Source organism: Platichthys flesus, chromosome 1 (genome assembly GCF_949316205.1).
Source record: "Platichthys flesus chromosome 1, fPlaFle2.1, whole genome shotgun sequence".
Taxonomy (NCBI): Eukaryota; Metazoa; Chordata; class Actinopteri; order Pleuronectiformes; family Pleuronectidae; genus Platichthys; species Platichthys flesus.
Genome location: NC_084945.1, coordinates 14,717,718 through 14,735,528, shown reverse-complemented (window position 1 = coordinate 14,735,528; position 17,811 = coordinate 14,717,718). Strand labels below are relative to the sequence as shown.

Genomic DNA, 17,811 nt, shown 5'->3' with positions numbered 1-17,811 from the left:
CAATCACCTTCTGCGCAGGAGATAAATAAAAAAATGTACGGGAATGCCTGAAATACTGAAACATGAAACTCATTCACTTCAATTAAATATTAAGTAAAAACTAAGCCAGCTCATTTTAGACCCAGCTTTATGTTACATTCATGGATCATGATGGGAAAAAATCTAACATGTTAACGGGAATGATATTTATATTCAATTTAAATGTGGTTTCATAAGGGAACTGTGGGTGGAAGTACACGCTTCACTTGGTGCTCTGTCTCACTGTAGAACTTGTTTGACTCACACTCCTTTCCAGGCGGTGGCGGTAATGCACCGGTAAGTTGTTTGTCAACCGCTGTTAAACATCATGATCATCATCAGTAAAGGAAGAAGAAGATGCAGAAGACGGCGAAGAAGAAGATGAAGATCTAGTGGTCAACACAGTGGCTGACAAGTCACTCAAACTAATTCAATCACAAACATCACACGTCTCTCCGTGGTTAGCGGACCATGTCGACCCGGGCTCTGCGGAGGCTCCGGGGCAAAAAGAGGGGTCAGGAGGCCCTGGACCTCGGGGAGCTAACTTTGAGCGAGGAGCAGCAGCAGCAGGCTGAGGCTGCGGACGAGCAGCTGGACGTGGCTAATGTCGCTCAGCAGCCTGTAAGGAAAGACAGCAACCAGAAGGCGAAGAAGAACAACGCTCAGAAGAACTTCAGCAACATTTATGAAGTGGTAAGTTGACGACGTGTTGCTAGCTACTGCGTCAGTTTAGCTAGCTCTCTGTTGAGAAGCCTGTTTGAAACGGAGCCGTGGTGTGTGTTAGCTCAGCTCCTTTAAAGCTGCTGTTAGCTCAAATGATTTATGGAATTGTTTTGCCAACGAGGTGCGTATCGCTGCTTGTTGTCCAGTTTGGACAAAAAGCTAAAAACGTCCCCAGGATCCAACCTGTCCCCCCAGGTACACTTTACCTGAATAACCTGTTATTGTTATGTAGAGACTATTAATAAAGATCAATAAAGTTTAGGACAGTTCTCATGGACATGGGTTGTGGATTCCTTCATACCTTTGTTAAAGATGGTATCAGAAATTGAATACTTGAAACGAAGTGTGTGGAAAGGCTTGTTGTGATTAAATGTTTACATTTGAATCGACCCTGTCTTAAAAAAACATGGGCTTTGTTTTATGAAGCCAGCGATCAAAGTTAACCAAGACTGGTAATACATCACCATCCCATTATTCTGTCATGCTCAGATTCACAGTTTTTTTTAAATAACTTTGTGATCTAAAGGGAAACTGAGACCCCTTTTCCAAACCAGGATTTGAAATTAATTCTTTCAGTTGTACAGGACAGGATGAATTTAAATTATATATTAGATGAGATGTGATTCATAAATTTACACTCAATGATGATGCTTGCGTTTTATTCATGCCACCCACAAGCCATGGCTCACAACAGGGAGTTTGTGTATCTGTAACTTTGACATCTAGAATTCACAGATGTTTTACTGGATTTGTTGTAACCATGACATAATTTCTGGGAAAGATGTTGTTGTCTTTATGCTGGGTAAAGCTTTTTTTAAATCAGTGACTCATCCAGCTATGGATATTCTAACCACATCTAGAACTTCCTTGCCAGGACGACTTAATGCCAATTTCACATTTTATTAGATATGTGATGTTGACAATGACGCCGAGAAGGTCTCACCAGATGAAGAGGCAGAGAAACCAGATGGAAATAAAAGCAATGAAAATGGAAACACTGACAAATCAAAGGAGACATCTACAAAGGTAAAGTTTGAGGGAAGGTAGTTGGGGCCTCATTCATCTTCTATGATCTTCTGTTTTGACTTAAATATTCTACCGATCTAAATATGTATCTTTGCATGTTTCAAACTGTTATCTCTCTTTTCTTTAATAGTCTGTGTCTGGAGACAGAGTTAAAAAGAAGAAGAAAAAGAAGAAGACAAAAGTGACGTCAGAGGATCTACAGGTACGTTAAGAAGTTGTCATATCTGCTCTAACTGAAATGATAACCCACCCTGTAATTGATCACTTTAGTAATATATTTTTTTGCATTTTTTCATTTATAAAGAAAACAATTTTATTGACAATATGAATACAAACTAAGAATCATTTTTGAAAGACAAAGAAAGGAAGCCCACACTATTCAAAACTGTAGCACATTTTTGCCATTCAAAAATTACATGTTGTCACACTTACTTCACTATGTGTTTAAAACAATCTCTCTGTGGGGTTTTAAAAGGCTGCCCCGGAGGATGACATGGATTCATTTCTGGAGGACATTGAGTGGATCAATGGCCTGAGTTTGCAGAATGCAGATTGCGGCGGCTCTGAGAGACGATTGGTGTTACATGTCGAGCACAGGTGAGGAGACAAACACCCCATGTGGACACAATAAATACATCCAGACACGATTTTTTTGTTGTTGTATTTGTTAGTCTTTATTCAATGCTACACAGCTTATATGATCATTCTCAATATTAGTGTGACGCCTTACTGCCACCACGTGGTGGAGCTTGACACCACACAAATAGTGTCTCCAAACAGTTTGGACCCTATTAATCTTTGGTGATGTTCTACAGTGAATTAGCAGAGAGTCATGATAGGTTAGAAATTGTTGAAATATTTTGCGCACCAAATAGTAAGCAGGCAATTTCCATAACCAGTCATATCATCTGTGTTCAAAGCAAAACAAACCTATCTTATAAACTTAATTTGACGTTCTAATTCACTGACATAAGATAAGGTCAAACATGTTTTGTGAGTGTTTGAACACTGGCCTTCCTAAACTATCATGGATGGGATAGCTTATTGTAGTAGAAAAATTAACTAAACATGGTTGACAAACTATTATGTATTTAGATGGTAAGCATTTGAAGCCTTGACAAGAGACTTTTATGACTTGAGCTGTTTTATGGTCAGCACTGTTAGTATTGAAATATGGTGAGACCATTTGTTACTTAATTACCCAGCAAAGAAAGTAGTGGTATGTCTTCTTATCACCTAAAGAAATACATGTGAATCAGCTGCTAATGTTTAGATTCCTCTCCTTCCCCCACCCATGTATCCTTCCTGGATTGGTTCAGAAGGACAGCCCTAAATCCTCCTATATAAGATCTGTGTTTTTGACTGTTCTTCATCCTCACTCTGAGACCCTTGTGGTTTCCCTGTGTTGATCCTTTCTGCAGAAAGCCCCTTATTAAATACACGTAGATAACTTTGTTGTTTCCAGCCTCTTGTATCTCCAGATTTCCATCACACTTATTTAATTAGTTTGGCATATGCATACTATATGCTGCCTCTTAATAATCACAAAACTGAAACTGTAATCATATAACCATTGATTAGTCTGTATTTGTGTTATTGATTCCGGACTGACTTGTCTAGAAAAATCAAAACATCTTTTCGTTGGACCTTATTTCCTCAACTGGTTTAAATTGTCTTCTGTCAACCTGCTGTTTTGTGTGTGAATTCATCAGGAATCTCAACTCAGAGACGGAGCTGAAGAGATATTTCGGGGCTCGAGCTGTTCTCGGAGACCAAAGGTAATAAGACCAGGGGATCTTTATGAGTTTGTCTGAAACTTAATAATTCAGCTCCTGACCTCTTTATATTGTAAATTCTTCTCATTTTTTGTTTATCTTTTGCCAGACCTCGACATCGAAACAGGCAGTTTCACCGCAGCACCTGGATGACCAGTCCCAAGGACAGCTGGCCTCGCTTCAGCCGCACAGGTAGATAAGGGTGTGTTGACACCCAGAGGACAGCATAGGCCGATACGCGTTGGTGGTGTATTTTAATGCTTCCAGCCAATTGAAGTAAAGGGCTTTTATTTTTCCCAAATCCCTTTGACTGCCTGGACCTGGATGTTCATGCAGCCATTATAATATAGAATGAATTTTACTTTTGTTAAACTAACGTCATCACAAAGACTGCCTTGTTGTGTTCACGCTGAAAGCCTCCATTGATGTAGTATACAATTATCTTACTGTTGGTTGATCTTTCTATGGGTGGATATGATGTTTTTTTTTTCTCAAAAATGTAGTCAGCTATCAAAGTAGCTAACCGGGCCATTTCAATACACGGAAATGTTATTTCAGGCATTTGCTGGCTCAGACTTTTTCCTCTATCAAAGTTCAGGCAAAAACTTTTTCTCATAAACTTTATGCTTTTAACACTATTGGCTTCGCCACTAGTCAGACGTCCCTAGTGTTTAAACAGCATTGCGTCACTGTTCAAATCTAGGTTGTCTCATCCTGCTTATCTGTAAATAATGCTGTTGATCAACCATGGCACAACCTGAGTTGCTGCGATTTTACTCCTATAAATTAAGGGTCAGCTCAAAGTGAAAACAGCAAACAAACAGCAATGGTCTGAAATAGGAAATATTATAAATAATGTTTTGTTTTTTATCCCCTAAACCTGTATTGCTAAATATTAAGTAGTTCAGAAGGGATTTTCATTTCAACATTAGTTTATACACAAAAGATCCCATGTTTTCCCAACATTTATTGAGTTGTTATTGACATTGAGTTCAGTTTGAGGAGTGAAGAGGAGACCAACTGAAAAATGTAATGAGATTCATAAAGCCACTGTTTCCTCACTTTCTTTCAACCGTTACTTTTCTTCTCTTGTTTTAATTTATGTTCTTTATAATTTTGTCTTTCTGTGAAGCACATTGTAACTTTGTTTAAAATGTGTTGTAAGATAATTATATCTCTGCTCTCCACAGGAATCTCAATGACATTACTGGAATCAAAGGATGGCGTTCATTACTTCACCTATGAGCACAGTCGGGACTATCAACAAGTACAGTTCAAGTTCCTGGATGCTGTAGAGTCCATGGATCCCAACAACATAGTGGTAAAATAAAATATCCTCATTTGTAGTTGATGAATACATGAATGGATAAACAACCAAACAACAGCACCTGCCGTGTGGACTCGCGTTCCAATGAAAATAAATCAATATGGCATTTATGGGTTTCTTATATACGCAGACAATTACTTAAAGCTAATTGCAAACTAAAATTAACAGAAGCAGAATATTCTGTATTAAATATTTTTTGATTTTTAATATACATTGTAGCTTTAATATCAATTTTTCAATGCACTCTGTCAATTCACTCTGTGGTGGTATATGCATATCTCTCAAAATCATATGGAAGCAACATTTATTTACTACTCTGTGAAGGAGTTTATCATTCATCAGAACACTACAGGCAACTGAGTCTGTGGTTAAATGATGAAGGACTTGTCGAGATAAAATTGCTCTCTCTGTGTAAGATGGCGTACACTGACACAGTCCCCCCAGGCAGGTTGTTTCTCACTTCCAAACAGACATTATTTGGACAAATCTATAATCTTGCAGAAATATTTTAACTGCCTGATCATTTTTTATTGAATTTATTGAAATTGAAAGTCTAATTTCTGTATTTCAATTGACTTTCCTCTGATAAACCCGTTTATCAACCATCTTTGTCGATCTGTCAGTTTCACCCTTGTCTCTTTTTTTGCCCGCAGGCGCTTCTACAGCTCAATCCTTACCACATTGACTCCTTGCTGCAGCTTTCTGACGTCTGCCGCATACAGGAGGACCAGGAGATGGCCAGGGATCTCATTGGTGAGGATCATCGGCTCCCTTCATAAATGTTGACTGTTCTAAACCAAAGACGAGACAAAAAATTCATTTAAGGCCTGCCATCACTCATATATTTAAGTCAGTAACTACACTAACCTTAAGACTTACCCGTCTGAGCTGAACGCTGATTTTATTTGTGGCTCAAAAAAGAAGCCTGTTTAAATAACGGTAACAGCTTAATTTAATTTCGGTACAACAAGTCTGGCTTTGACATTGTCCACTTAATCTACAAACTCCTTATTTTTTCCTTTATAGACACCAGATTTAGGCATAGATATGAAATCACAGCTCCTCTTCAGACATGATTATACTTTTTAAGTCTGTGTCTTTTTTCCATCATGTCTAAGAGGATCATGCATGTACTGTGCATTTATTACTATTAATTCGTCACATGGATTGTTTCCTCCCATGACCTGAATAATCCTTGTCTAAATATAAATAAATTGGTTTATATAATATCATTCATTTAAGTGCTGTGGGCATCGCTGGTTATTTTGGCTTTTGTATTGAGTATAGTGTATAGGGTTCACTTAATGTTTTAGATTGACAAAATCTATTTATATAACCTGCCTAGGGTAGTGAAATCAAATCCCTGTTCCCCCCCAATATAAATCCACAAAACAGCCATTGTTAAAAAGTCAAGGCTCGGTGCACACCATCAATACCTGTGTTATTATCGCAGACCCTTTCTGCATGTAGATCACTAAAATAGTATATGTAGACGACCAGGGAGATAAGTTAACAAAGGACATTTGTCTCTTTTGGTTAATTTGGTAACAGGACAACAGTTGAACTTAAACTTAAGACAGAAAACTAATGTCATGAGTCAGTTGACTCATGACATTTACTACTCAGTTTCTGTGATTTCTGTGTGAGCACACGTCCTTCAGTCTCATGTCCTTTTATTTGCATTGTTGGGTGTTGACCTATGCTAATTAGGAACTTGTGGAGACAATCTGATGTAGAGTTTCTTAGGAAACCTTGTTAACCTTTCTTTGCTGCTTGAATCCGGCAAATCTCCCCATTGAATTTCAGCTTCTACTCTCTGGTCAAAGGTTTACAGTTCCATTGGGTGAAACAAAACGCTACAGAAATAGTTTTGTTCCACCTGCAATTGTTCACTTGAATGAGTTAAAGCTAGCACATTTGGCCATGTCCAATTCTCTATTTATGTCGAAGAATTTTGGCACATTTTGTCATGGTTTTTGTGGTCTTTTTGTCAGTCAGTCTGTTATCATTTTAATTGTGTTGTGATGGATGCCTCCTCTCTTTTTTGCTGCAAAACCAATCTACCTACGGGTACAAATAAGGTCACCTAACCTAACTTAACCTATTGTGGGACTAATAAATAAACTTCTAATCTTATCTTAAGAAAAAATTTAAGAAAAATCTTGAGCAGATATTGGTAAATGAGGCCTAATGTAATTCTCTCTGTCCAGCTTCTGCATCACTGTATGCAATACCTGTGTTGGAATTAAGCTACACATTGTGTGCTGGAACATTGGATGTTGTCAATATAGAAAATAAATCTAATTATTTCTCTCTCTTTTTCTTTTTTTTTTTAAGAAAGGGCCATGTACAGCTTTGAGTGCGCATTTCACCCTTTATTCAACCTGACATCAGGTACCAGCAGGTTGGATTATTTAAGACCAGAAAACAGGTTGGTTGCTCCTTTTTCCTTCTTTGTTGTGTTTGGTAAACATCTTGCTTTCATCATTCAGAGACTAAATTGTGTTCTAAGGACTAAGGAATTATATGATTCAATCATTTTCTGTTTGCAGGGCATTTTATCTGGCTCTCTACAAGCACACGATGTTCCTTGAGAAGCGCGGTTGCCCACGGACGGCGTTGGAGTACTGCAAACTGATCTTAAGGTAAAAAGAGAACACGGTATAAAGTCAGAAATGATATTTTTCAAAAGATTACAGAAAATAATCTTGTGCTTTCCCATTTAAATGTTGACCAATTACATTGGTCTCACATTAGTTAGTAGTCGGTACCACAGTGATCTCTTTGTGACAAACCTATCTTTTCTATTATCTCTATTTCTACAAAATAAGGAAGGTGGGAGTTTGGACACTCATTTCAGTCTGATGATTTAATACACACTGAATTATTTCATATGATCACATGGTTCGTTCGCTAAACAAAAAGAACTTTAATTTACTTGAATAACCACAGAGAGCAGTCATTGCACTTTGAAAATATTCTTCAAAGACTGTTAACTCAGCTATTAGACAGGGTTTTCCCCATGGTTCTGGAGGGCTGAGCCTTTGTGATGGTAGACATGAGCAAGAAGTAAGGGGAACAACTGCTCAGTGATGAAGGGAGTGCGATGTCCTTAAATAGTCTTTCACAATTTTATGAGTGCTCCCACTGTATGCCAGACAAAATAACATTGGTTAAATTAGTGAATGGATTTGAACTGAACTTTTGTCATCTGCCCATAATCATGTGACTTAAATCATTTTTTTCTGGCTTGATTCTGCTCGTGAAAAATCTTTTCTGTCTGTGCCTTCATAAACCAAAGGTTAAATTGGACTAACCCAACACTTAATTGATTAAATCCGAAAAACTCACTGCAGACAGATTCCAAAACACTCTATAGCCTAGCACTGGCTACACTGGTATGTGCTCCATTCAAAAAAAATATCTGTTGTAATGAATTGGAATTTAATTGGCTAGTCTTGAAATATAAAACACCCACTTTTTTTAAACCTAAGTTTCTGAAAAATATGTCTCTTATTTTGGGTTATGGCTGTAACTCTCTGCATTTGTATTATATTCGTATGGTTCTCTTTACTTAAAGCAGGGTTTGGTATCCTGGAAAAGGAAAAGCTAAAAAAAATACATGCAACCAATACATCCAACCCCTCTCCCATCAACCATCTTGTCAAAAATACGTCCCCAAAACACATGAATGAGAAACTGCCTGACAACTGCTTGAAGCCGATGATTCTATGGCTTGCTCGGTAACTTCTGGCTATCACCTCTCCTCCAGCGGGCTAAGCCTCCTACACTGAAGGCAGGAAGGTTGTTAAGTGTCTGACAGGAACACCCACCAATCATTGGTCGTGACTACATTCTTGTGTGAGCCACAGAAGAGTTTAATAATTGGTGGTGTGGACATGAAGGAGGATTTCAACAAATATTATCAAAAGTGTTTCACAAACTTATTACCAATTCAACTTTTAATTTGTACAGTTGCTCAGACACCAGTCCAAATGTAAAATTTTGTCAGTTGTATTTGGAGTGACAAAGTATCACTAATAAGGATTCACTTAGTGGAAAACTACTGGACATTTGCTTGAGGCAGGGTGTCTTAAGTTCGCAATATGTTTTATGTTATTGAGGATGGTGTTTCTTAAATGAAGTACAGCCTTATATAAATATTTTGTGTGACCATGACAATATAAATTAAGAAATAATAATTGACATTTACATTCGCAATAAAAAAGTTGCCAACGGCCATTATTTGAATCTCATATATCAACATAAAACCTTGTGGTCATGCTGCTACAGACACCACTTACATAAGGCGTATCCAACCCACTGCTACCATCCGTCTGCCATTGCTTGAGATTTAGAGGCTGTCCATGTAATGTTCAGTGCTTATCTGTGATTCCCATCGAACTCTGGCTTCCTGACCTCATGACAGATATGTTCTGGTCCTTTTTGAAAGGCAGCAGTTAGGGGATAAAAGCTGACAGCTGTCCCTCTCCATGCTGCTCTGATTAAATCAATGCTTCTAATGGAAACGTGATCTATAACAGAATATTTGAAATCACAGTTTGAGGAGAGCCTCACATTTCCTGTTTGATATGATTAACCCTGCAAGTCCACTTTTTTCGAGAAAATTATCACATCAGTAATTGTTGGTCAGTGTGCATGGGTCTGTACACTAAAAGTGAATAGCATTACAGTTACATTTTTGATCCTCTGTGGTTTGTATATTTTGGTAACATTAGAATTTAAGATGAATGTTCCCTTTTTAAAATGACACTTTTAAGACATGTTTAGAGTTTGTTTTTATGTTCCACCCTGCAGGGTGCGGGGAATCTTGAGTTGTGCTTGGTCTCAGATGTTTGGTCTTCTTTGTTTTTATGTGTATGTCCGACCTTCTGCCATTCGCTGCGTTTCAAAAAATGTCATGAAACTGCACATTTATGTTAATCAGGAAGTGCAGCCTTTGGTTATTTCGGGTTTCTGAGAAAAAGAAGTTTCTGAACAGTTCTGTCTACAGGGTTTGATTATGTAGGGATTAACTGGCACTGAATTACAGGATCATTCAATACTTGCTACCTCCATTCTAAATTAACACTAAATAGAGAAATGATCAGCAATTAAAATAATGACATGCCTTTTGATATTTACCTTTCTGATAGTTGAAAAGAATCTGTCCTTTACCACTGACGGAATAGTAAAAATTAACGTTCATGTGATGGCACCACATATTCTGCTCTTTCTGGTTGTGTGTCATCTCCTAATGATTCTTATTATTAGTGAAGTGCATGCAGTAACCTTTTGCCTCTCTTCTTGTCTCCTGCTATTTTTCAGTTTGGACCCAGACTCTGACCCACTTTGCATGCTCCTACTCATTGATTTCCTGATGCTGCGGTCCAGAGAGTACCAGCCCCTCCTCCAGTTATATCAGGACTGGGAGGTAAAGAGTGCTATTATGTGTATAAGTGGTTTTTGTACATGTTGTTATAAATTGTAGTTTGATGTTTATGTGTCGATCTGATGCAAAAATGTATCCTTTGTCATTTCAGGAGCACAGAAATCTGTCCCAGTTGCCCAACTTTGCATTCTCCACTGCACTTTGTCATTTCCATCTCAGTCAGCAAGAAGATATGGATCCTGAAGAAAGTGACAAACAGAAACGCAAAGCCGATGTAATGCTGCAGAACGCCCTCATCATGTTCCCTGGAGGTAAAACAGGGAACCACTACCGTCAAAATAATAATGTTGAATTTAACAACTTTCCTTCATTTTCTCACATAGTCTATGGCATGATTTAAATTCTGTAAAAAAGTATGAGTTTCTTGACATTGACATTAAGGAAGTTGTAAATAGGTATTTTCACCTACCTGTGTTGCAGTTTTGATGCCTCTGCTGGATCTGTGCACTGTGCAGCCAGATGCCACCGTCGCCTCACATGTTTTCTTTGGGCCAAAGAGTCAAATAGGGTAAAGTATTATTAAGTTTTGCATAAACCAGCATGTATTGCCATGAAAAATAGCTCTTTCATTAAATCTATCGGTAATACATGATTTCAATATTTTAAGTGCTTTATTTTACTACAGATAAAGCGATATCTACAATGCCATTTAAGTTTGAAGATATTTTAAATAGTAATCAACAGAAGTTTGTGCATCTAAAGTAATTGATTCGATTAACGTCCTAGGCTGCAGGAAAGCTATAAATTAAAAATAAATTTAACCCCTGAACATTTTTAATTCTCAAAAAATTAAAATTTCATGGCCTTTTTTTCCTACATCCATTGAGGACATTTCCCAGGGTGAAGTGGTTTCTATCTATATACACTTTCCACGGCCATGCTATAGGGTTTGGAAGGAGAGTGTTTGACGGAAGGCAAACACTGAGAAAACACTGGTTATTGATAAACCATTCATGTATATTCTTTGACCACAGTTAAAGGTCAAATTCACATTAACAGGATGCTCTGCCAGGTCAGGTCCTCTCTGCTCATGTCTGAGCAAAGCATTCATTGTACGGTCGTAAAATAACCTGATGTGACGTGTGAAAATGTTGAGTGTTGGTGTGTTAACTATGTGAACAGGGTGTTAGTTCTGTTTAACCTTCGGGACCTCTGTGTTTCATTCTGTGTCAATGTGCACCTCACTGCTAAATGTCTTTAGTGAATGAGAATGTGTTTAAAGTTTTGCCAACTGTTTGATTCAATAACGTGGTTTTTCCAGTTGACAGATTGGTTTAGAGAATAGGGTTTAGTGTTTTGCCAATTCAGACAAACTAACTGGCCCTCTTGGGTCAAAATAAAAACTAGAAATTAATTTGGTTGTGGTAAAACTTGACAGGTAGGATGTATCAAATACATTAATGCTATATATCTTTTCATGAATTTTCTTCCATTGTAACTTTAAAAAGTCAACCTCCCCTGTCTGTCTGTAGGCAGCCGCCAGCTCTGGCTGAGCTGACCAGTCTGTATGTGGGGAGGAGCTGCAGTGTGTGGAGGGAGGCAGCAGTGATGCTTTGGTTGGAAGAGTCCGTAAAGGAAGTGTTGCATCGAGTCGATACCAAAGACCCTCTCGTGGTGGACTGTCAAAACAAGTAAGACCTTGAGGACCTCCTCTTCTGCCACAAGCCACAGTTCTGCCAAGCGACAACAGAGATGTCTTCCCTCTCATGGAGAAATCTCCCTCTTTCTTTCTTAGTGACTGTCATTTTTATTTTCTCAACAATTGCTCATTCGATGAACTGTAGCTGATGTATTGTTGAGGATCCAAGGAAGTTTAACTAGAAACATTTTTAGATGAGCAGTTGTCGAGGAAATCATCAGAAATGTGTCTATTTACTTTAAACGATATAGTGCAACTGTAAACGCTATTTGCTGTTACTATGGTTACCATGTTTAAGACCCGACCGATGATGTCACTGGTAACATCTTTAAAGATCATTCTCCCAATTGACAAGCAGAGGACAGGTAAATAGATATAGTAAATTAGCTTTAAGGACTTGTGTTAGGATTAGGATTGGTTACCTGGTAACTGGGTCTTAACACCCTCCCTAAATACTTGTACTCAACACCTTCACCTTCAACATGTAATTGTGTTGCAGGAGAAAGCAGAGGTACCAGAGTGCACCGAGGAACATCCATCGCCACGTCCTCCTCTCTGAGATCAAGGAAGCCACTTCAAGTCTGCCTCTTGTAAGAAATGATCAACAACCGCTGTAACACAATCCGATGTATCCACAATGTCATGCACTCACCAATGGAGATGAGATTAATAGATCAATTAATCAGATTAGAAAAATGTCTATATTTATAAAATACCTGCAAACTCACACTAAGCAATGTTTTCCCAGGTACATTTGAGTTGTTTCTGTGAAGTTGCGTCACACACAAATTGTTGATGTTCTATTTCTTAACTGTAATGACTCTCATTAACTGATGTTCTCCGTACCACGAAAGGTCACCACCACTGGAACAGATTCCAGCCATTAGACTAAACCCTTTTATGGTCAGCCTTTTAATGTAGTGTGAATAATGTTTGGGATTTTACAGTTTTTTAAAACTCGCTGTAATCCTGTATTCTACAAATAGTACATGTGTCAACTAATAGCTGTTGCAGTTTATGAACATATTAAAAATAATATATTTGTAATATATATATATATATATATATATCATTTATTTGACATCCTTAGGAGGTGACCACCCAGCCTGTGATGGGATTTGACCCTCTTCCTCCACTGGACTCAGTCATATCGTATACTCGACCCGAGAGGTAAAAGAGCTCTACATCTGTGTACATGAAATTCCATAATAGTGTCAGAGAAGATACAAATATCCATCCACTTGAATGAGCTGTGTGTTTTTGTGTCTGCATATAGGCAGTATGTTGGTGCCTCCAATGAGAGTACACTGTCACTGTTTTTCCGGTCACTGCTGCCAAACTTCAACCTTCAGGTGAGTTGATTTGACCAGGCCAGGTAGAGCTGGAAAAAAACAACTGATCCGCGGTTCTATAGTGAACGTGGGGAAAAACTAATTTATAGTTTTATTTGAGTAACAGAAGGAGAGACATGCGAAAGTTGAAGAGGGAAGATGGTGAGTTAGTGACATGCACCCTGAACAGTGTTTATAGAAGCATACCTGGGAGCTGTTCAGAGCCCCAACTATACTATCATCTTTATCAATAAGGAAGTTTGGAAGCCCACTCTTAAACACAGAGAGGACGTCTGGCTCCTGTTCTACTTTAGACTCTACAAAGCAACAGTCTACTGTTAATACAATGTTGTGGTGTGGTAAGAGGGGACAGTGAGCTCGAGCTTATGCTTTGCTTTATGATGTCTGCCAAGAATCCTTAAGGTGGTTCCGAAGGCAAGAGTATTATTAAAGTAACAATAACATCAAATAATGTTAGTGTACACTGAATCAATCCAGGGCTTTATTTCTTTATGGCATGCTGGGGGTTTAAAACTAATAACGTTGCTTAAAGGAAGATTGAATAAGGTGATTAGAATATATTTAACTCCAGAACCTTGTGGAACTCCACATCTAACTTTTGCATCTATTAATATCTTCAACTAACATAGACAAAACGTGAGTAAATCTGATAAATAGGACTTAAACCAAATTGCTGTGCTTCCTTTTATGCCAATGATGGTCAGTGTTGTCAAATTCAGCACGTCAGTTCGATCATGACAAGCACAGAGACCTCTCACAAAGAACGATCATTGGCGTCTCGGTGCTGCGACCCACTGTTCATCCTCAGATAAACTGGTGTCACACCGTGGAAGTCACACAGCTAATGCACAACCTACTGAAGCAAGTCCTTCCTTGAGCTTAACTGTGGTGATGTCATTTAAAGACAAATCTCTGTGCTGCCGCTATTGAATAATAGAAAAAACATCTTGGACATGAATAAAGAACCCATGGTGTGCATGTGGGGACATCATGTGATTAATAGCTCGAAGCCCCACATTCAAATAAAGCTCAGTTGTCTCTTTAAAAATGGTGCGAGTTCACGAAGTCAGTTATTAATCATGATGAAGTGCAACTTCTCCAAAGGGTGTCCCCAGATGTTATCACAAATTCTCTTTTTTTGGTTTGATACCCTTTGAGTTGACCGTTGTCCCTGAGCTTCCAGTCCAAACACATTGTCGGAGACAGGTTGAGTTTGCTGGTTATTGAAGTGACTCACAGATACACCCATTTATGGCAGGACCCTTAGGGCTGCTGGATTTTTCTGAACTGCCAGAAGATCTGGGTAAACATTCTAACACGCATCCTTGACTGATGAAACATTTCCTCCAAAGCCTCATGGTTCCCCTGAGGGAGTGACAACGGAAAAAAGCATATGACCTTGCTGCAGTTAATTCTGTCCATTTGTCTATGTGTCGTTGAAGACAAAACAATAACAACATTCATGCAAACTTGTTTGTGGCCACGGTTCAGGCGCCTCTTTCCCGCAAGTGAAAGCCGCCTGGACTGGGAAAAATTCTATTGAACAATTTTTGAAAATATTGTAAAGGGTTTGAAAGCGAGATCATTTTCTCTATAGCCTTGGTTCAAACACTCATCAAATGAGTGTTTGCCCCTTTTCACTCATTAACTCCACTTTATCTCTGATGCTTCATTCCCCCAGAACACACTGTTGTTTGGCCGAGAATGTGTGACAAATTCACAAGGCGGCCATTCTGCCACAAACTCTCTGATGTTAAGTAGGAGGGTGAGAAGCAGGATTGCCATCCTCTGTCCAGGTCAATTGAACATGTTGCGCACATTTCGAACGGACGAAAACACGTCTTCGTATGTACAACAGAGGGCACTTTGGAAAAACTCTGCTGAACGAGTACGAGGACTCGTATGGTCATCAAAAAGTTTTGAACACAGTAGACAGAATCCATAGCAAATCGTCACTGCTTTAGTGGTGGCAGAAGGAGGAGCCATGTGAATGTATATCCTTTTACAGCGTCATTTCGGTAATGTCGTTAAAAAATGCATCAAAGCGTGATCTCACCATGAGGTGTCAAAATCGTTTCAAAGGCAGTGCTGAATGTGACGTTGCATTTCTTTTATAATGAAAAACATTATCAGACTCAACATTGTGTAACGTGTCAGTAGAATCATATTAAAATGTTTATGTCTCTATGTAAGTCTCGGTTGAATGGGCCGAGGGGCAACAAATACTGAACCCTTATATAATTTTCTTAACAAAATGTTTCCATCAGTTTAATTTCCTGAATAGCCTGCAATATAGTGTGTACTGCTGAATAACATAAAGACTCGTGTCCAAACAAGGGAACCATTTTTATAGACATTTACTTCAATATATAAAATCACACAGCTTGTCTAATTTGTGGCCCATTAGTCCGCTGCTTAAATCATTACATTAAGATACATACATATCAAGTACTTGTACACACAGAGCTATACATGTTTATTGTTAACACTTGGGCCCGAGGCATGTTTCAATCCGGACAGTTCCATCCATCCTGATCATGTTATCCACTTATAGAGAGGAAGAGATACGATATGGATAACATAAATATAGTTAACTCTTTTTACTCTTAAAATAAAGTTACATGTTGTAAAGCAACATCAACACAAAGCTAGCTTACCCTGGTATTGATGTTTTGTTATTTGTGTTAGATTATGCACCCGTCAAGAGGGATAATCAGTGTTAGTAGCTTAACAAATTATATCAAATTGATAACACACTTGGACAAATGTTTTTTATCAACATCCTGCGATTGAACAAGTTGGATCCGGTTCAGGGGAAGATCTGGGATTTTCTTTCACTTTCTTTAATATTCAGAAAGGGTGTTTTTCTACATTTCTATTGATTTGTCAGGGGAAAATTCATGGATCTTGAAGAAATAAATCATTCATGTTAAGATGATTGTTCTTTTGTGTGCAACTTGGTACAGATACAAATAAAAATCTGGATCTTGTGAATTTAAATTTGGCTTCATAAGGGGACAGTTGGGGCTTTGTGGAGGTAGCCGCTCTCAGTCTTGTAGTAATTCGAGCGAAAGTTTGGAGGGAGCCAAATAACTGGTTCATATTTGAAGCAGTTGTAAAAGATGTCCGTCTCTTGTCTTGTTTAGGGTGACCTAAGGCAGGAGGACGATATGGAGGTGGCGCGAGCTGGTCAGGAGCTGAACCAGGAGGTGAATCGTCTTATGGTGGCGATGAGGGACATGTTGGCAAACATCAGGTTTCAAGAGCCACCGAGAGAGGACAACCCTTACAGAGACGAGGAGGAGTGGGACTGAGAGGAGGAGAACTTAGGAGGACAGATGAGTGCTGAGGAGGCCAAAGAGGAGATGAGTGGACACAGAAAATATCAATGAAGCTACAGAAAAATTAAATTTAATTGTGTTTGTAATAATTCAGAGGAAATGGAGAGGGACGAATAAATGTAATTTATTTTTAATTGCCACAAATTCAGAAGACTCAAGTGAAAGGAAGAAGTGAGTTGGTGTCTTGAGACGGCCCACTTCTCCGCTTCCGAGGCATCGGTTAGAGAGAAAGTTACTCAGGGTGAATCACTCAGTCGTGATCAAGCAGAACCTTTTAGCAGATTAAGAAAACAGGTTGTTTAATTAAACCTGTCATGTCACGAACTACATTTTTTTTTTTAAGACAATAATTAAAAAAACCTTGTGAGATGATGGGTGTTTCTCTTCCCCCTCCTGTTCATGTTCACAGCTTTATGAAAGAATAAAGTTCTTACAGATCTTATGTTGAGTCAAACTTCTGTGTCACACAAACACGTAACCACCTACATGTATGAGAATGTTTTCAAACCACAATTACCTTTTTAGTCTCATTGTGTTGAGTCAACAAGCTCTGATCCTATCATGTATAATTTTGAAATCTATTGGAATGACCATGTGAACTTTCAATGGCCTAAGAATCCAGAGGCAAATTAAATTGTTAAAAACATTTGCCACTTAACTTGAATATGGATGGTTTTAAATGTTTTGGTCTGAGCCAAATAAAGAGTTCAAATCTGATAAAACTGTGTTTCTATAATGTTCTTAAGTCAGAACCTTCCTCATCATTTGCTATCTTTCATAGAGACTTAATTTATGAAACCCCAACACCTAACCAAACAAATCAGAGATTTTTAGATGTATAATTGCAATATTTATATATATTCTGCATAGTCAAGGGTTGAAATCCACAGCCTGCAGCTTGGGCAACGAAGTAGAGCAGCTGCCTAACAGCCTTGTCTCAGTAGCAGCGGCACAGGCAAAGTAAATTTCAACTATAACTTTCAGTTACACTCCACTCTAATGTAAACAAACATCAAAACTTCAAGTAAAGTAAACGGGACCTTTGAGACTGCAGACTGCTTGTTGTCCATTTAAAGCCACAAGCTTTCTTTACGAGGAGCCTCTGACCAACTGTGTCTTTGGTTACTTGCCGTTTTCTTACCACTCTAACAAAAACAA

At 38.4% G+C, this 17,811-nt stretch overlaps 1 protein-coding gene across 1 annotated transcript; it reads left to right on the top strand.

Annotated features, from left to right (window-relative positions):
- Positions 1-366: 366 nt before the first annotated feature.
- On the top strand, positions 367-17,095 carry tcf25 (transcription factor 25 (basic helix-loop-helix)). Its single transcript, XM_062386164.1, has 18 exons — positions 367-711; positions 1,648-1,767; positions 1,898-1,969; positions 2,243-2,364; positions 3,480-3,545; positions 3,652-3,734; positions 4,733-4,863; positions 5,523-5,622; positions 7,207-7,300; positions 7,422-7,514; positions 10,198-10,303; positions 10,413-10,572; positions 10,742-10,829; positions 11,794-11,952; positions 12,460-12,550; positions 13,051-13,130; positions 13,237-13,312; positions 16,459-17,095. Exons 1-18 carry the CDS (start codon positions 490-492, stop codon positions 16,624-16,626), a joined length of 2,031 nt encoding a protein of 676 aa, XP_062242148.1. The 5' UTR covers positions 367-489; the 3' UTR covers positions 16,627-17,095.
- Positions 17,096-17,811: the final 716 nt, after the last annotated feature.